We start from the raw sequence: 18,285 nt of genomic DNA, 5'->3' as shown, positions 1-18,285 counted from the left end.
CGGAAGTGCCAAGCAAACCCTCCAAGGAGAAACTGTCAGTGTCAGAGGATGGGTACTGAGCTGGCTAGTTTTATGTCAGAGTTGCTTTAGAACTGGGAATCTCAATTGGGAAAATGCCTGTTTGGCCTGTCATCAAGCCTATGTGCATTTTTGTGATTAGCATGGGAGGGCCCAGCTTAGCTGGAGGCAGTGCCACTTGCGAGCTAGTCATCCTGGGTGTTATAGGAAGTCAGGCCTAGCAAGCCATGAGGAGTAGGCCAGAAAGCAGCACTTCTCAGCGGCCTTTGCATCTGCTTCTGACTCCGAGTTCCTGAACTGCTTGAGTTACAGTCAGGACTTTATTTTGAAAATGGACTGTGATGTGGAAGTGGAAGTGAAATAAACCGTGTCCTCTTCATGTTGCTTTTGTCCATGGTGTTTTGTCACAGCAATAGAAACCCTAACTAAGGCAGACATCAAGCTCTCTTTACTATACAATAACCACCTGCTCTAACTCGAGAGTGTGCTGTCAGAAAGGCAAAAGTAAGTTTGAAACTGACCAGTGATGAACATTTAAAAACAGCAGAGAAAAATTGCAATTGGAAAACATACAGCATAATTGATACCTCTTCAATGAGGGAATGTTCTTGTGACACCTGTAAATCCACAAATAAAGTATGGACTACGAATTTGAATATGAAAAACCTTAACTGTGTCCTTCAAGTCATGACAGTATGTGAGCTTTTAAGCCTTTCTGGAGGAGTGACCATAGAAATGCTGCAAATGTATGCATACTTGTGTGCATATATGCATGCATGCATTCAGTACTTAGCTGTTACTGAGAGATCTACTGGCATCTAGTAGCCACTGTCTACAGATTGGATTCCTCTATAGTGGGTTTTTCTCAGGAGAAATCATTCAGTCCAAATAACCAGGAATTGATAAGGAGACACCAGCTTACACAAAACAGTGAAAAAACCAATTCAACAGTTATATTCATAGTGAATTTATGAAAAGTATATGCTCGAATTTTCATTTCTTCATCCAAATATATTACTTGAACTATCAGTTTGTGAAGAATTTGTTCATGATTTTTGCCAAAGTTGTGCTTGTAAATTGATTACATTTTTATATTCTATGTCACATTCTCAAGTCACTTCTTCAGATTCATTCAGATATTCGGTGTTCTCCAACTGAGCTTTTAATTGTTATTAATGTGTGAACGAGTGTATTCATTCACAGTGTGCTTGCTTTCCCTTTAGAAAGCATGCAATCTCTTTTGCTACTTACTGCAGCAGATGTTATCCATCTACAGGGTGACTTCCTATCCTTTGTCTCATATTGTACGCATTTTGATCTCTCATCATACAACAATCCTGGCACTCCATAACCATCCTTGTGGGCTCTGATTTCCCTCTGTACCTCTTAGTTATTCCAAAAAGTGGTGTTTCTAGACAGCATAAATCATATCTTGTAGAAGTAATTTTAGTAATATATTCAGAAGCTGATGAATTATCTTGAATGTCATCTACTAGATCAAACATCAGGTAGCATCTCTTGGGTGATGCCTGATGCCATAAACTCATAAGTAAGTTTCCATTTGCTGTCACCTCCTTACATTTCAGGAATGATGCTACACACTTCTCTCCTTCCTAGTTATTTCTAGGCTTCGTACTTAATGTGTGCATTTTTCACTTGTGCCAGGGCACTGCTATGATGCTGCTGGCCTTGTGCTTTCAGGAGCACCTTTTAATGTAGAATCCACTGAATTTCATTGGGATACTTCTACTCACTTCTATTTATTTAATTACCTTTCCTATTCAATTTGCACCTAAAGTCTGTTTCTAACATGAAGTCCTCACGTGCTGCAATGGAATCAATAACCCTGACCAAAGCTAACCACTTGTAGAATCAGGAAACCCAGACAGGTTATATGGTCTTTTGTGGACCTTTATATAATGCCAGGCCAATTGAGTAACTTAAAGAAATGGTTTATTTTGAGATACAGAATGTCTAAATCAATGCATCCATAGAAGATTTTTAAAGCACGTAAGAACTGAAATGATTCAGTGATGTAAATAACTGCTTTCAAAAGCAGCAAAAATCCAGGAGGCCAAATCTATTTTCTTCTTTCCCTAAATCTGGATTGATTGTATATATTGTCTGAAGTCCTGGGGTGCATTCTCTCCCTTTTATTCCACTTCTTTTTATCAAGCCCCAAAAAGCTGTGTGAATGTTAATATGCACTGAATAAATTCTGTGATGACTGTAACACACTGTAGCACCTTATAATGATATGTTCACCGGCTGCCATATCACAGTCCATTATTACTTTCCCCACCCTCCCTGAAATCCTTTATTTAATATCCATCCTGAACACTGGTGTTAATATTCCTGACGATTTGAATGCATTTCAGAGTTCATGAAATGTTGTATCAAATGTTTTCTTTTCTGAACTTCAAATGCATTGCATCTCCCACATTGCATTCATCTACTAATCTTGTAATTCAATGAAAAAAAATCAATCCGATTTGTTTGGCATGATTTGTTCTGTGTAAGTCCATGAAACTTATTGCTCAATGGTGCTTAGATGATAAATAGTGCTCAAATCAAATTTTCTCATCTAACTTCTCATTTGAGCTCGGGAAACATGATTTTGTTCCTGTTTTATACCTAACTCCTGGGCCCTACATGTAGAGGAGAGTATTCTTTTTTCAATGCCCTTTTTTCTTTTCTTTCTTTGTTTTACTCTTAATCACCCCATTGTCTATATTTTAATCTCTACATCATTTTCTTATTAGACTTTATTCAGTGTATTAATTGCTTTATGTAGTTTCCTTGAAATATAATCTTAGGAAAAAAAGGCATTGATTAGTAAAAGGATACAAAGAGTATGAAAATGAATTTTAAGTCAAGCATCTCCTTAAGAATAAAAGGGATGTCTTCATCATATTAAACAGCTCCTTTCTCTACACTCATCATACAAGAAAGTACTGTGATTTAAGCCTTAATCATGCTTAGGGGTTTCTTCACTTTCACTTGAACAATTTTAGTACTTATTATAGGTTTCAGTCTATCGTAGTTAAAAATAAATATGCTAGAGTCCTAATTACAGTATCTTACAAGCTAACCTTATTTGGAGGTTGGTTCTTTACACAGGGAAGCTAAATTTAGGTCATGCGAATGGATCCAGACTTCAATATTACTAGTATTGTTCTAACATGGGGAATTTGGACAGAGATAGAAATACATAGAAGAATATGTAAATACATGCAGGGAGACAATGACCTCCAGAGGTCAAGGGAAGAACCTGGAAGGATGAAGTATTCAGTGGGCACCAACCCTGCCAACACCTTGATCTGGGATATCTGGTCTCTAGAGCTGTGAAAGAAAGCATTTCCTTTGCATAAGACATCACAAATAAAGTTTGTGCTTTATTAATGCAGTCCTGGAAAATTAATACACTAACTGTATGTACATAGTTTCACTCTTGACATTTTCCTCTTTCTCTAGACTCTTAAACATTCAGATAAAGGACTCTGTTTCTTCCTAAGCAGGGCTGTTATAAATAAGTGCCACACCAGCCTGCTTTAATGTTTCATAGGAACCAAAATACTTAAAGAAAATGGAAAGACAAAAAGGATATTCCATACTGACCAGCTTTCCTGGTCTGAAGAGAGACTACAATATTATTTTTAGTGATTTGAGAAAGAAGAATCATTCAACATATAGTTCTTAAAATGCCACTAAGCTTGGAGAGTTGTGGCAAAGGCTTGCTGACACTATAAAACAAGTTCCCTGTTTAGCAGGCAAGGGGCATTGGCACAATTAAAGAAAAAAACTTTGGGGTTCTCTCTCTAGGTTCCAGATCTTGATCTAAGTGATTAAAGAGTACAAAGATAGTTGATGTTCACTGACTCCAGCAGTAGGAACCTAAGTAGACTTTATTATTTCCTAAAGCCATGGTTTTTAAAGCTAAATTATTGTAACTTCTAAAAGTTGTGTCCTCTAATTGCTGTTGCTCTAGTAAGCTTTTTTTTTTCCTTCCAAAAAGAGAGAGAGAAAAAAACTCTCCTCATTTTTATGGATGATATATCCATATACCTTAACTTGTATTCAGTTTAATATGTGTTAAATCCTCCTCTTCCTCCTCCTCCTCCATCTTTCTCTTCTTTCTCCTTCCCTTACCCTCATCCTCCTCCAGGAGAAGTAAGCCTTTATTTTCAGATTTCTCAAATTAAACTGATATTAAGTCAACAAGTTGCAAACCAATCCACAGACAAACACTGCCAACATTTCAGACACCTGCTAGGAAACAAAAGTGCAGCTTACTTCGTGACGTCAAGCACTTCCGTGTTGCAAGTGCTGCCGTTGTCAAATATCTGCTCAATGATCAGGCCAAAGAAGAGGGAGATGGTCAACATATTCAGCAGTGTGGCTTCACTGGCTACACACTGTCTCCAGTTTTATCAGCTGCACATCAGTCTAAATTTCAGTGGTGTCCCTGAAGATTTTACTAGTAGTGACTAAAGCCTGGAAAGAAGAAGTGTTCTCAGGTCCCATACCAGTGTTCTGGCATAGTAACCTCACATAGTGCTATGGCACCAGCACAGGTGTCAGCTGGACTCTTATTGGCTAACGACATGTGGCTAATCTTCGGGAAGTTCTCCTTGGTGAACACAAAGGCCCCAACCCCTGTATATGAGGCAACAGTTTCTCCAGAGCTCAGTTGTTTGTCAGATGCTTAGGAAGGCCTTGCACACCATGATTTTCTGGCCCAGCAGCACCACAGACTTGCAAATGTTGGATAACCTGAAGAAATTATTTGGACTTCCAGGCTGCTTTGTCTTCTTTGGTCATAATGGAGGTGTGTCAGGGATTGCCACACAGGATTTAAAGATAATGTCACTCTTATCAGGGTAAGAGCTGAGAAACGGTCTTCATCAGTGCAGTAAGGATTAAGATAGCCTAGAAGTGCATGATAAAGTACCTTGATCTGTCTTCATTCTTAAATGTTTATACCTCTAATTCCTACATTTTACAATTCCTTTTCTGATAGTATATCTTAGACTATCAAATTCATGAAAACTAAATACATGATAATTGTTATGGGCTACCCTATATGGAAGGGAGAAACAGGTTAATTTTATCAGAGTTAGAAAATTCTCTTTTCAGGGTTGCTTGTTCTGGAACTGTAGTGTAAAAATTTTCCCTCAAGGAAACCTCAAACAGAACATTTTTGATAGGCTTTTTGACTGGCTACAGGTGAAGAGTTGATTTTTCCAAACACTGAGAGTAAAACTGGACACAGTATAGGGGCAGGTGTGTAAGCTGAGATAGTCTCAGGAAGAAGAACAGTATTCCACACAAGGAAGGGACACAGGCAGATATCAACTTGAGTTCCCTGCTATCGGTCAGGTCAGAGGACAGAAAGATCAAGGTCTGAAATCCATCACTGCTGGGTAGGATCTTGTGACTCATCTCTTTGGCCCTTTGTGGGTGTCAGTGTTAGGCTTAGGGTAAGAGGCCAGTTGTTAGGTGATATACCTAAAATAGCCACCCTCTCTACAAAAGAGAGCCTGGGCTTTGACAATTTCTATACCAGTTGGTTACTGTTGCTTAGAGCTAGAAACACAGAATAACACAACAACCTCTCACTGCACAGTAAGGAATCCAGTATGTGCACATGCTCAGAGGGAGCACTTGGTAAATGTTTTTAATCAGTGTAGTCCAGAAGTTAATAAGTCTGCACTGCTTTGATTCTTAAATCTTCTAATTCTGTACATTATATACCATGTGCATTTATAGTTAGTGATTAACTAACTGCTTTATGTCATAACAATGGGCGATATTAAACTTACAAATTTATTTGAATAAAATTATTCTGTTCTTCTATTGCTAGATAGCACTAAATTACTTCTTTTGTAGAGTCTCAGATATAGTCAGTACTACATGATGTGTTCCAATTTATACTCATCTCTGTAATAGATTTATATTGTTTAGTTTTATTTACTCTTAGGAAAAGGATCATTTTCTATACATCTATCTTACATGGGAGGCATTTAATTTGGACAAAATATTCATGCAATTGAATTGATTTTATGCAAGTGTTCAATGTTAATTTTTAGAAGACTCACATGTGGGGAAATTAAAGGGTTGGATACATGGATATCATAACACAGAACAAATTGAAATAAATAATCTAAAGTCCATTCTAGTAAAACTGAAGTAATAGTCTTTCTGTACATAATCCCAATGGACTAAAGTAATGAACCACAAAGGAAGTTGTAGAGTGAAATCTTTTTATAACTGATTGGTTTTCATAGTATTCTTAATAGTGAACTTCAGAGGCAAGCATGCAAATTCATCTGAATGACAATATTTTGGTCATTTGTACTGTTTACTTCCTCAGCTGCAAATAAAGATATGCATGATAGCCATTCACATCTAGATGATGTTTGGAGTCAGTAACTTTGGAGGGCTCTTATCATATCCCTCCCTTCAGGTCTCAGGGATCTAGGCAGAAGGGCAGAGGTGGGGGTCACACAGAAAGACTAAGATCCAAGGATGATGGATGACTTCAAGGAAGCAACATTATCCAGACACAACAGGGCAGGTGCACAAATGGACTCACAGAGACCTCCTCACAAGATGAGGAAGACTTAAGACAGACAAAAATTTCAGCATGAAGAAGGGGAATTGGGAACATAGTCCCACCCCAGCCAAGAAAATATTTGCAATTGACAGCTACTGGGAGATGGAACATCGGTTTACTTGAGTGGAGTGTCACTGGGCATATTAACCATGCTCCAAGGCAAGCCTCATGATCTGTAGTATGGCCAACACAAATGACTCCATGTCATTTTAGTGGCCTTTTGTTTTCGATTTTAAGAGATAAAAAATATGAAGTGGGGTGAAAGGATCTAGTGTGGTTTGGGGGGACAAAAAAGAATATGAGTAAAATATACTGTATGAAATTATTTAAGAATAAATAAACACAGGAAAAAGAATCTTAAAGATATTTAAGGAGAAAGAAAATATGATATAGAAATTTGATATTTCTAGAAACTTCTTTTTCATTAATGAACCAAATCCACACTATATTGTTCTTAAATCAGTTTGTCTTCTTGCTAACAGATTTAGAAAAAGTTAAAGAAGACAATTGGAAAGTTAGAGGTAAATAGAGCATTCATCATGCTTTAATTTAGAAAGTCCTTAGTGCTTAAAGAAAAACATAAAGGGTAGTGAAAGCTTGCCTACTATTATTCCAGTATCCAAATTTCGGATTAATTACATGATAGCCCAAAAATGTGTGCTTTGAAATTGTTTCTTTTAAATATGTTATCTACAGTACCAGTATCTTAGAGAGCTTACCTATATGCTAGAATTTGTTTTTAATAACAATCTTTCAATTCAGACTAAAGAAAGATGAAAGCAAAAGGACATTTTGTTATTAAGTGTGGCTTGTCAAACTATAACTACTTTTATTTAAGTCTATGCATCTATCTATCTATCTATCTATCTATCTATCTATCTATCTATCTATCTATCTATCTATGTATCCATCCATGCATCCATCCATCCATTTGGAGTGTCAGAGGTGCATGTATCCCACAGCACATGCATGAAGGTCATAGTACACCTTGAAGAAGTCAGATCTTTCCTTCAATCCTGTAAATTCTGGGGTTTGAGCTGAGGAAATCTGGCTTAGTAGCAGGGGCCTCTATCTGCTGAGCCATTTCACTAGACCTAATGTGATTTGTTTGAAGGAACTGTTTGTATTTGTTAGTGTGCATTTAAAAGACTTAGTTGTTTTTAAAATGCTCAATTAGCTGACTATTTAAATATACTTTATTTTCCTTGGTATGATTATTGGCCTATGTAGACATTTTTATTTTTTAATAAAGACATCAAAATATATATATAAAGTTCAAGCCAACCTACTAGTAAATTAACCACAATCGGAATTTAAAATACAGCATAAAGTTGCAATGCTTTTATATTTCAGATCCTAATTTAAAAACAAGTATCACCTGGAATATATTAAATACTATGACTGTGATGGTTTGTATATGCTTGGCTCAGGGAGTGGCACTATTTGGAGGTGTGGCTTTGTTGGAGTAGGTGTGTCACTGTGGGCTTGGCCTTTAATGGCCTTGTCCTAGCTATCTGGAAGTCAGATTTCTCCTAGCAGCCTCCAGATGAAGATGTTAACCTCTCAGCCCCTTCTGCACGTGCCTGCCTGGACACTGCCATGGTCCCACTGTGAAGATAGTGGACTGAACCTCTGAACCTGGAAGTCAGCCCCAATTAAATGTTGTTCTTACAAGAGATGCCTTGGTCCTGGTGTCTGTTCACAACAGTAAAACCCTAACTAAAACCATGACTAAGAAAAATGAAAACATTTTGAAAATGAGTGGTTATACACTACTCTGAATATTATTGACAGTGGATGCTAGGATGTTATCAAGCAAGTAGATTTAACCATGAATGCAATATACCAAATTTTCACAAAGTATGGAAAATTTTGCTTAAATTTAAGTTTGAAAACTATTTTTAAAACAAAGAAAACATTTTTGCGGCCCATTACAAATGAAATAGCAGTGTTGAGGGGAGTGTAGCTCAGTAGTAACACTAAATAAAGCCTTGCCTTGCAAGTGCCAGTCCCATGCTTGGTTCCTGAATAAACAAGATTGCATTTTTGAGATCGAAAAATCCAGTCACACACATTATCTTTTTTTATTTTCGCCATCCTTGTAAATTTCTATGATGGTTTTTTTTTTTTTTTTTTTTTTTTTTTTTATTTATTTATTTTTTGGTTTTTCGAGACAGGGTTTCTCTGTGTAGCCCTGGCTGTCCTGGCACTCACTTTGTAGACCAGGCTGGCCTCGAACTCAGAAATCCGCCTGCCTCTGCCTCCCGAGTGCTGGGATTAAAGGCGTGCGCCACCACGCCCGGCTCTATGATGGTTTTACAAGGAATTTGGAATATTAACCTGTACATGATGCTGTTGCTACTCCTTTAACAGAAATAAGACATAATAATTAATATATGTTTATATAACACTTCCTGGTTTTGTTTCATTTTCCTCTTTAGCCACTTCTGTGTTTTCTAAATCATGGGACCGACCCCGTTTTACTTCAGAAGTTTTCTGAAGATTCCCATTTTCCTTTCAACTAACTATGCAATGTGTTCAGCTTAGAAGAGTAGAATCTATACATGGATTTCTTTGGTGAACGTGAGTCTGGAATTTTCTCCAGTGGAATAGAATCAAAAGGAACTTTGCTCATTTTCATTTGTCTTGACTGTTGTTGTAAATGGTGCTTTATTCACTTCTTAGATTTTCTACAAAGAATGTTCCAAAGGTAAGACGGAGCAGCCAACTAAAAGACTGGTTCAGCAAAACGTAATTGGAATAGGAGTTTTTATCATGAGAAGCTAAATCGAGAGCCCAGCTACATCCAAGTTATGAATCGACTTGTGAGCTCCTGACATCTCAACACAATGACATTTGTTAGTTTGTCAGCTCATTAGACAATTCAAGTCACAGCCGAGGCAGTATAGACAAGTCACATGCCCTTGTCCAGTCTCCCAAATTCTGTTTTTTTTTTTTCCTCCTCAACACATTTCTTGAGATTTAATGAAATATATCTAAAGAAATTGGAACACAACTGGAAAAATGTATTAAGTGTCATGATATCTAAATCCTTCAGAAAATAAGAGGAAGAAGAAAGGACCACAGTGTAGAATTAGTAGTTTGGTCATAAATTATTCAAACTGTAACTAATTAAGAGGCAGTCAGCACTGAGATGGCATTCACAGGGTATGAATGTGCAACCATTCTGAGTGATCACGACAACCCAATATTTTCAATTTCTGGGCTTTTATTTTCGACTTAAATTTTGAGCATATTTAGTTTGCTATCACCACATGAATTTCATAATGCTTTCTGAAACTGTAATTATAATTTTGATACAACCAAGCAAACTTAAAGAAAATCTTCCCATAGTAACATAATTTTCAAATGGAACTAAGTAAGAATATTGGAGTTCATAAGTGGAAAGAAAACCTACCTTATATATGAATTCTTAAACCACAGCTATTGTATATACATTTTCATTGAACATTCCAAAACCATCAATATTTTTATAAAGGCACCCACTAATCTAATCAGATTTTTCTTCTTAAACTAGACTTTTCCATATTTTTTAAAGTGTCTAAGTCAGTTTCACTTAATAAAATAAAATAAAATAAAGTCTTAAAAATAGTAGTTGAGTCCTCATTAAATTTGGTCAGCTTTCCAAAGAACTCAAAAGCAGCCACCCTCTCTCTATCTTCCTAGACACCACTTATCTATGTCTTTAGTACTGAATGCAACAAAAATACCTTTATGGAACTTGACTTCTATGAAATTCTTGTTGCAATTGTCCAACATACAAATCTGCCTTCTTTAAATGGATTCTTTCCAATTTTTTGCCTACTTTTAATATCTCTTGTCCATGCCAAACTGCACCTAGAAAATAGCTTGTTTGTTTCAGATTTTTTTTTTTTAAAATTAAGGACTCAACTAAGCATTCATTTTTTTTTCCAATATGTTTCATCATTATATAATCTGGAAAGGCTGCACAGTCGAAAATATGACTCAATTTAGAACTCTATAATCTGGTGCAAACACTGTGGTATCAGTCAAGGAATATTTTTCACTTCAGTATAAAAAGAAATCGAGTCAGTTTTTAGAATTGTTCCTTTGATTAACAAGAGCATATTCTGTTTATTATTCTTACTGAATAAGCAGTTATCACTTGCAGATCTGACAATCATAGAGAATGAACTCATTGATGTTAAAGAAATTCTTTGCAGAAGCATAACATGGCAGGAGCATCAGATTTTAATGGTGCTGTTGCTGTTATCACAGGCTAGCTATTTTCCCTACTATAACGTGTTTAACCAGAAGAGGAGGGATATTTAAATCATATAAAGGTTTGATGTGATAATCCAGATGGTTTACTAGAATAGGAGAATTTTCATACCGAGGTACTTTTTAAAAAGTATTTATGCAAAGTAAGGAGAAATTTGCCTGGTAAATGACAATATCCCTTAGTATGGACTAATCTTAGAACTTTTTTTCCATGAATAAATCAATTAGCATTTTGCTCTCTGGGGTCTTTGCCTATGTGGGAAACTGAATAAAACTGAATAAATAGCGTTTCCCAGATCTTCCCCATAGCTACATTATAACCCAAGAACCTATGAATTGTTTATCTGTTAAAAGGGACAAACAGCATAATCGAGGAGGCTGAGAGGGGGAAGATCAACCTGGGCTTTCTATGTAAACCCTAAATATCATCACGTGTGTTCTAGCAGGAAGCTAGAAAGATCTGTGAGTACAGAGAAAGGGGCATAAACAGGGAGGCAAAATTGAAATGTTGTTATTAATAGTCAAGAAATACTGTCATTCTCAGAAAATAGAAAAAAACAAGGCCTCTCTGGAGCCTTCAAAATGAGGTGCTGTTCCTAGCATCTTAGTTTTAGCCCTCTAAGACTGACTTTGAAATTTTGACCGACAGGATTGTAAGACAGGAAATTTGTATTGTTACTCAAGTCTGAGAAATTTGTTATAGAATCTACAGAAAGCAAGGCTTCTGTGGTTTGAAGAAATACTACACACCCAGTTTTGTGGATTTTGCTTTTGAAGTACCCCTTAAGAAAATAATTTCTCAGGACATATTTGGAAGGTAACATCCTTTGTTTAAAGAAATTGTTGGATATATGCACATGTTCAACTAGAGACATCAAACACTAGGGGATGTCACCTTCCATTTCTTTTATCAAGTTGAAAAAAAAAAATGACTACTTTACTAATCCCTATGCTTTGTAGCCAATGCTGCTGAAATACAAAATGCAAGACTCTTGCAAACATCAGGAACTAGATTTTTTTAAATCAATCTAGAAAGAAAGAAAGAAAGAAAGAAAGAAAGAAAGAAAGAAAGAAAGAAAGAAAGAAAGAAAGAGCGAGAGCGAGAGAGAAAGGAAGGAAGGAAGGAAGGAAGGAAGGAAGAAAGAAAGAAAGAAAGAAAGAAAGAAAGAAAGAAAGAAAGAAAGAAAGAAAGAAAGGAAGGAAGGAAGGAAGGAAGAAAGAGAAAGAAAGAAGGAAAGAAAGAAAGAAAGAAAGAAAGAAAGAAAGAAAGAAAGAAAGAAAGAAAGAAAGAAAGAAGGAAAGAAAGGAAGGAAGGAAGGAAGGAAGGAAGGAAAGAAAGAAAGAAAGAAAGAAAGAAAGAAAGAAAGAAAGAAAGAAAGAAAGAAAGAAAGAAAGAAAGGAGAAAGAAAAGAAAGAAATCAGAACATAAAATCTTCTGTTTTTCTACACTTTATGGTGTTATATTTTGAAATTTTTCATATTAGAAATACTTAATGCTACCTGACTTACAGAGTCCATTTAAACACTACCTATTGCAATAAAACATATAGTTTTCCTTACACATCAAAATTAATACCTTCCCGCTTTTGATCCTTTAGAATAAGTCAGAGTCCAAATCTTCCTCTCTGATTGACTAGGACAAGAGTATTAAAAGGGTAGGGGAAGAACTATAGACAGAGAAAAGACTCCTGAATATGATTGACATTTCAAGCCACACTTAGAATTTTTCTATTTTACCAAGAGCTCCATCTTGGAGGTCTATCCAATAAATACTTCACTGGTTACTTAGAAAGTCCAAGTGCTGTAAATAGCCACGTGGTCATGGTGGCTGTCCTGATTTTTAAGGCATACATATCAGCCCATGAAGGGCCAGAGGAAACACATGCAGCACAGTCAAGGGAATCATTTATAGACATCTGCAGGGTCAGAATATTTCTGGAGGATGTGGATAGTGCCCATTTGTGTGTGGGGAGAGTGAGTGAAGGGACAGTTATGTTACAGAAACAACTGTGATCTGCGGAGGGGTGGGGGGAAGGATACTGAGGACTGGTCTTCACAAGTTCTTTCTTGTGTTGGTGAAATGCTTCCCTGGGTTTATTTGCTCTTTAATGGTTTTCCAAGAAATAGTGTTTTCCTATAGGCTCTTTATGAAGCTGTTCTTCCAGAGTAGTAACAAAGCGAACACAATTTATTTTCTTTGCTTGGATCTGGTAAGCAGCTACTCAGGGGGTATTTAGACACCGTTTCCTTATGGTTTTCAGAGTGAACGAAACAGCACTGCACACGCTCAATGCTGTCGTTTTCGGATGGACAATAAACCAAACGAACAACAAACAAAATGAAAACAAGGCAGAAACTTTGAAATTTCAGATCTTTGAATCTTCTTTCGTACAATCCGATCACATTTACAGGCGTGTCCAAAGGAGACAAGGGACAACATCAGTGCCAGCACTATGTCACACAGGAACTTCCTCATATTCTTTAACAGTTCATAAACAATGTTCCATTTCACCAAAAGTTACAAAAGTTTCCCCAGTTTCCTTCAGCAAGCTGAGGCTCACTCTTCGTTTGTCAATGTGCATAGAAGCTGCTTATAGCATAGCAAGGTGGTAAGCTATTTTTTTAAGCCATAAATGGTTTGAGTCATCTATTTTGTCCTGAATGCTATCTGTAGTTAACTGCATTGCTTATAAATGGTCATAATAAATTCAGCATGAGAGAATATTACAGAAAGGACAGCAGCAGAAGCATTAGCATTATCTAATATTTATATATGTTATCAACAGAACACAGCAGTGAAACATTTAAATGCATATCAATGGGTACCATGTCTAAAAATTACTATAGTACCTATTTAGTGTAGTGGATATTTTTCTTAAAGAGTGTTTGCTGTAACTAGAACAGCATAATATGTGATTTAGTACAGTTAATTCTTACTGATTAAATAATGTATTTATGTACTGAAGATAGTGAAAGGAGACAGGTAATTTTTTTTTCTTTTTCTATTTTTTGCTTCATTGTGATCCCAGCTTTAACACTTAAATGAAGATTCCGAAGGATCATGACATGTCATTATTTAAGTGAGATGGGCATCAACATAGTTAAAAGACAGTGTTTGTAGTACCAAAACAGCAAGATGGCACCAGATACATAAAATGCTACTGGCCTGTGACTCAGTTGGAGCCAGAGTCCAAAACTGTGGCCCTCATTTACAGCCATGGTGATTACTCAACTTCAGCGAGAATTGCCCACATTTAGGGTTTTCCTCTACAAGTCATCTGTAAAGCATTATGAAACATAAAGAACAACAAATGCAATTGCTAAATATTTTTTTACAAGAGGTGCAAAACAGTAATTTCTAACATTAAACTGCCATTTACAGTAGATTTTTGTACACCTGCAGAGACTCAGTAATGATGGGGGAAATGCCCAAGGCAAATGGTCTCCAAGAAGATATTTACACAACGTGAAATCAACTGTACCGTAGATACCCAGGGAAAATTATCTTACGTTATTATGAAATCGAACAAATATGATATAGCGTCATCATACAGAAAACCTGTAGGACCTCATCCCAAGCCTAAGTAAAAAGGAATCCCTCAGCTCCTTCTGCCCACTCATCCGCCATCTTCCTGTTACAAAGAATGAATATCTAGATTACTCCCGCCCACCAGCAAATAAAGTGCGCAGTCCATGGCAGACCATAGAATAATGCAACAGGAAAAGCCCCCTTTTGTATTATCATTTAAAAAATAAAGTACAAACAACAGAAATAAAACAAACATTGAAGAGAATTCGGTGATTCTCTGCATCTTGAAAAAAAGAGGCGAAGCACGGGGTGCCTTGCTTGACGGGTTACTCATGTTAGTACACGTATCCTTCGTTGTAGGGGTGAGGGTTGCAGCAGCCCCCTTCGGGCATGTAGGTCATGCTCTCATCAAAGTGAGACAGAGGCACTGTGTCCTCTTCGTTGATGTGACGTTCCATGTCCGTCTTCAGCAGTGGGCGCTGATTATCCGGAAAGGCCATAGAGAAAAGGGCTTCCGGGTCACACACAAATTTGTACACGTATCTTTCTCCAGCCACCTGAGAATATCACAGAAAAGGCCACAAGAGTAAGGGAAAGAGAAACAAACATGAATTAACAGATCAGCAGAGATGGAGGCCAGAAGAGACTATGCAACTAAGTAATAGATACATGTTCATGGGGGAAAAGTCCTTACTTGTGAAATAAGCCATGCTTCAATGAAGGGAAATACAAAATGTTGAGCTACAGTAATAATTAATTCTAGGAAAAGCTAAGAAAATCAGCAGTTTGCTTTTGCCTTTTTAACATAAAGATGCATTTACACTGTCATTGGTGGGAGAAAAATCAATGATATAATGTAAGCAATTCACACTGAAGTTTTTTGTTGTTCTAAAGGTAACATCTATGCTTTGGAAAATCTCTTTAAGATTTATCTTTCTCTTACTATTATATTTCTACAACTTTCAAGTTTTAAAAGAAAAAAAATGTGTTTTATTCCTAAGAGTAGAGTAGTGATCACTGATTCCCAGGATGCACTGCTTCTTTTTCCTGCATCTTCCCCCTGGTACTGTGTATCCTCCATCTAAGAAAGCCCCAAAGATGCATAGCCTTATTTAAATGAAGGATGGAGCAGAAGAACATTATCCTGAGCACATCACTTTTTAAAATGAAAGCAAGATACATTAGATGAAACTTAAGGATGTGTGTAAAGTGTCAAATTGAAGTAAGAGGCGTAAAAAAAAAAGTGAAAGGAATCTAAAATACACACTGGGAAGGGAGGAAATGAGAAAAGGAAATGTGTCAAGTGCCTGAAATAAAGGAGATGTAGCACAATTTGTAGAGAAAGACACGCCCCAAACTTAAGTTGTGAAGAGTAATGCTCCTGTGGAAACTGATAAACAATGGAAAGAGACAGATGTATCTGCCATTAATAGACAATGCTAAGGAACTCAAGACCCAGGGGATCTATGGGGAACAAAGGCAGTTCCCTGTGTGAAGTGTGAGTGTGACAGTTCTCTCTCTCTCTCTCTCTCTCTCTCTCTCTCTCTCTCTCTCTCTCTCTCTCTCTCTCTCTCTCTCTCTCTCTCTGTGTGTGTGTGTGTGTGTGTGTGTGTGCATGCGTGTGTGTGTGTGTGTGTGTGTGTGTGTGTACACATAGCTCACAACTTCACATAGCTGAAACCAATCCACCATCTCCTGTTTCTGTGTCAAAAGGTCTTGCTAGTTGATTTGTGACACGGGGAAGCAGTGTGCTCACAGTTTATAAACTCTCTGTGCATGTTTGGGAGAAAAGGAATGACTGCCAAGGACTCTGCTGCTCTGGACTCAGAGTTAGAATATTTGTTGCCCTGAATTTAAGTAAAAGAACCACATTAGAGTCCAAGTAATCTGGATATCTAGAGGTTTGAAAGAGCCAACCCCGAGAGATGTTTATGAATCTGGACATGTTTCTTAAACTGCTCTTCAGTTCCTTGTCCTGTGAAATTGAAACAGGAAGAGCTCCTTGGAAGGCCAGCTGTGATGCATAGAAAAACTCTAGCACAGTTCAAAGCAAATGGAGACACCTAGTTAACTCTCCTCCTTTAGACCTCATTACACACACACACACACACACACACACACACACACACACAGAGACACACACTGAGTGAAGTAATGAAGTGAGTCCCAAAGTAAAAACCAGGCAGTTTCAGACAAAAGCTGAGATATACAGAATATATCTTAGTTTTGTTTCCGTTCTTCTCTATTTTTCAAACTAGTTTCAGGAAATGAAGGTAAAATAAATGCTGTATTCAACATGCCTCTGCGTCTTCTGTAGCCCACTCTGTTTAGTTTGGGGCTACAGAAAAAGAATTGTTTGCTTTAGGGAGTGCACCTGTTTTGTCTGACACGTTTGACATGTTGGGGTTGTCTTCACTTAGAAGCAATGTAATAAGTGAGAACAATTTCATCATGAGGAATTTAAATGTACAATATGCAGCAGAAATCATCAAATATCCTAGGAACTTCTGCTTTTTACTTCCTTCTAGTTTCCTGTGAGGGAACACTTTCATGCTACCTCCATATTTTCCACCCCGTTAAAGCTGACATACAAACAGGGTGAATGATGCCCTCCTTGGTTAGTGATACAGTCGTGGTGTAAGAAGCCCTGTAGGTTATTAGGTAAAGCTAAAGGCAACAGTGAGTTGACAAAACACAGGTATTTTGTGGAGGAACATATCAGAAGTAGACAGGGAGTTAGATCTGTCAAATAAAGCCCAGGCAGATATTTAAATTACATTTCAACTTTTAAATTTTCAAGATGGCTCAGCAAGGGTACTTGTGACCAAGCCTGACAACCGGAATTCAATGCCTGGGACCCACGATTGGAAAGTCAAGCTTGATTACTGCAAGGTGTCATCTGACTTGCACACATACACTGGTGGTATACACACACACACACACACACACACACACACTAAATAAATAAGTAAATAAATAAATACAATAATTTTTTTCTAAAATTTGAAGAAGGAATAGGGGTATATTTGACCCAAATAAATTCTATTTGTATATGAATATTAAATTAAATAAATAAAATATCAAATATAAATGATAAGCAAAAGAAGCAAGCATAATTGTATTATGCAGAATACAAACATTACTATATTAGTATAGTAATACTTAAATATTTTATGTATTGCTTAAGTATTCTAAGCATTGCTACATGTTTAACTAGATGTGCACATATTTTATCTGAAAAGTACAATAAGCATTTTCAGCATTCATTTCTATTTCAGAAATATGGAAATTAATAACCATTTATAATGTTTCATTTGCATTAACCCATTTGGTTTTTTTTTTTTTTTTATTCTTCAGGCTTCTAATTCAACTGCTCTTTTCACACAGAACAAATGCCTAATTAAGGTTTTAAGTCAATGAGCAAATATGATCATACAGACTTGGATGTAATTCCCCATTGTATATTTTATGTAATAAAATGGGGAGACACAGAGTTCCTCTGAATAAACTATGCTACAATTTACTTTGCCATGAGGATGGTCGATACCCATAGCAAGAGATATCATGAAACAGGCAGAATATTCTAAAAAGAAGTCTCATAGAAGTCATGAGTGTTTCTTAAAATAGCAGACTGTGCTTATAAGGAGGCTAAGAGAACTTGCTAAGAGTCTAAGGGGCCCTGATTGGTTACTAGCTACATGCAGACTCCAAGTTTTGCACGTTGGTGTGATAAACAACCTCCCTTCCTAGTACCAAACAGTGGCATCCGAAAAGTCCATTCGATGCAGCATTCATATCTAAATGTAGTGCTATACAAGCCACAGACCACAGGAGGCTGAAGGAAATAATAACAAATATC

At 36.8% G+C, this 18,285-nt stretch overlaps 1 protein-coding gene and 1 pseudogene across 7 annotated transcripts in view; both read right to left on the bottom strand.

Annotated features, from left to right (window-relative positions):
• Window positions 1–4,216: 4,216 nt before the first annotated feature.
• Window positions 4,217–4,839, bottom strand: LOC110307333 (large ribosomal subunit protein uL10 pseudogene; annotated as a pseudogene).
• An 8,422-nt stretch (window positions 4,840–13,261) lies between these two features.
• Etv1 (ETS variant transcription factor 1) overlaps window positions 13,262–18,285 on the bottom strand; it is a 90,303-nt gene continuing 85,279 nt past the window's right edge. For all 7 annotated transcript variants that reach the window (XM_085830310.1, XM_085830309.1, XM_085830311.1 and 4 more), the window contains one exon: window positions 13,262–14,983. In XM_085830310.1, coding sequence (XP_085686436.1) covers window positions 14,762–14,983 — 222 coding nt within the window. In that variant the 3' untranslated portion in view covers window positions 13,262–14,761. The remainder of the gene's footprint in view (window positions 14,984–18,285) is intronic.

The sequence above is a fragment of the Mus caroli genome, unplaced genomic scaffold (genome assembly GCF_978045245.1).
Source record: "Mus caroli unplaced genomic scaffold, Mus_caroli_1 scaffold_14, whole genome shotgun sequence".
NCBI lineage: Eukaryota > Metazoa > Chordata > Mammalia > Rodentia > Muridae > Mus > Mus caroli.
The sequence above is the reverse complement of the archived record's forward strand: the minus strand, read 5'-3'. Positions and strand labels throughout refer to the sequence as shown.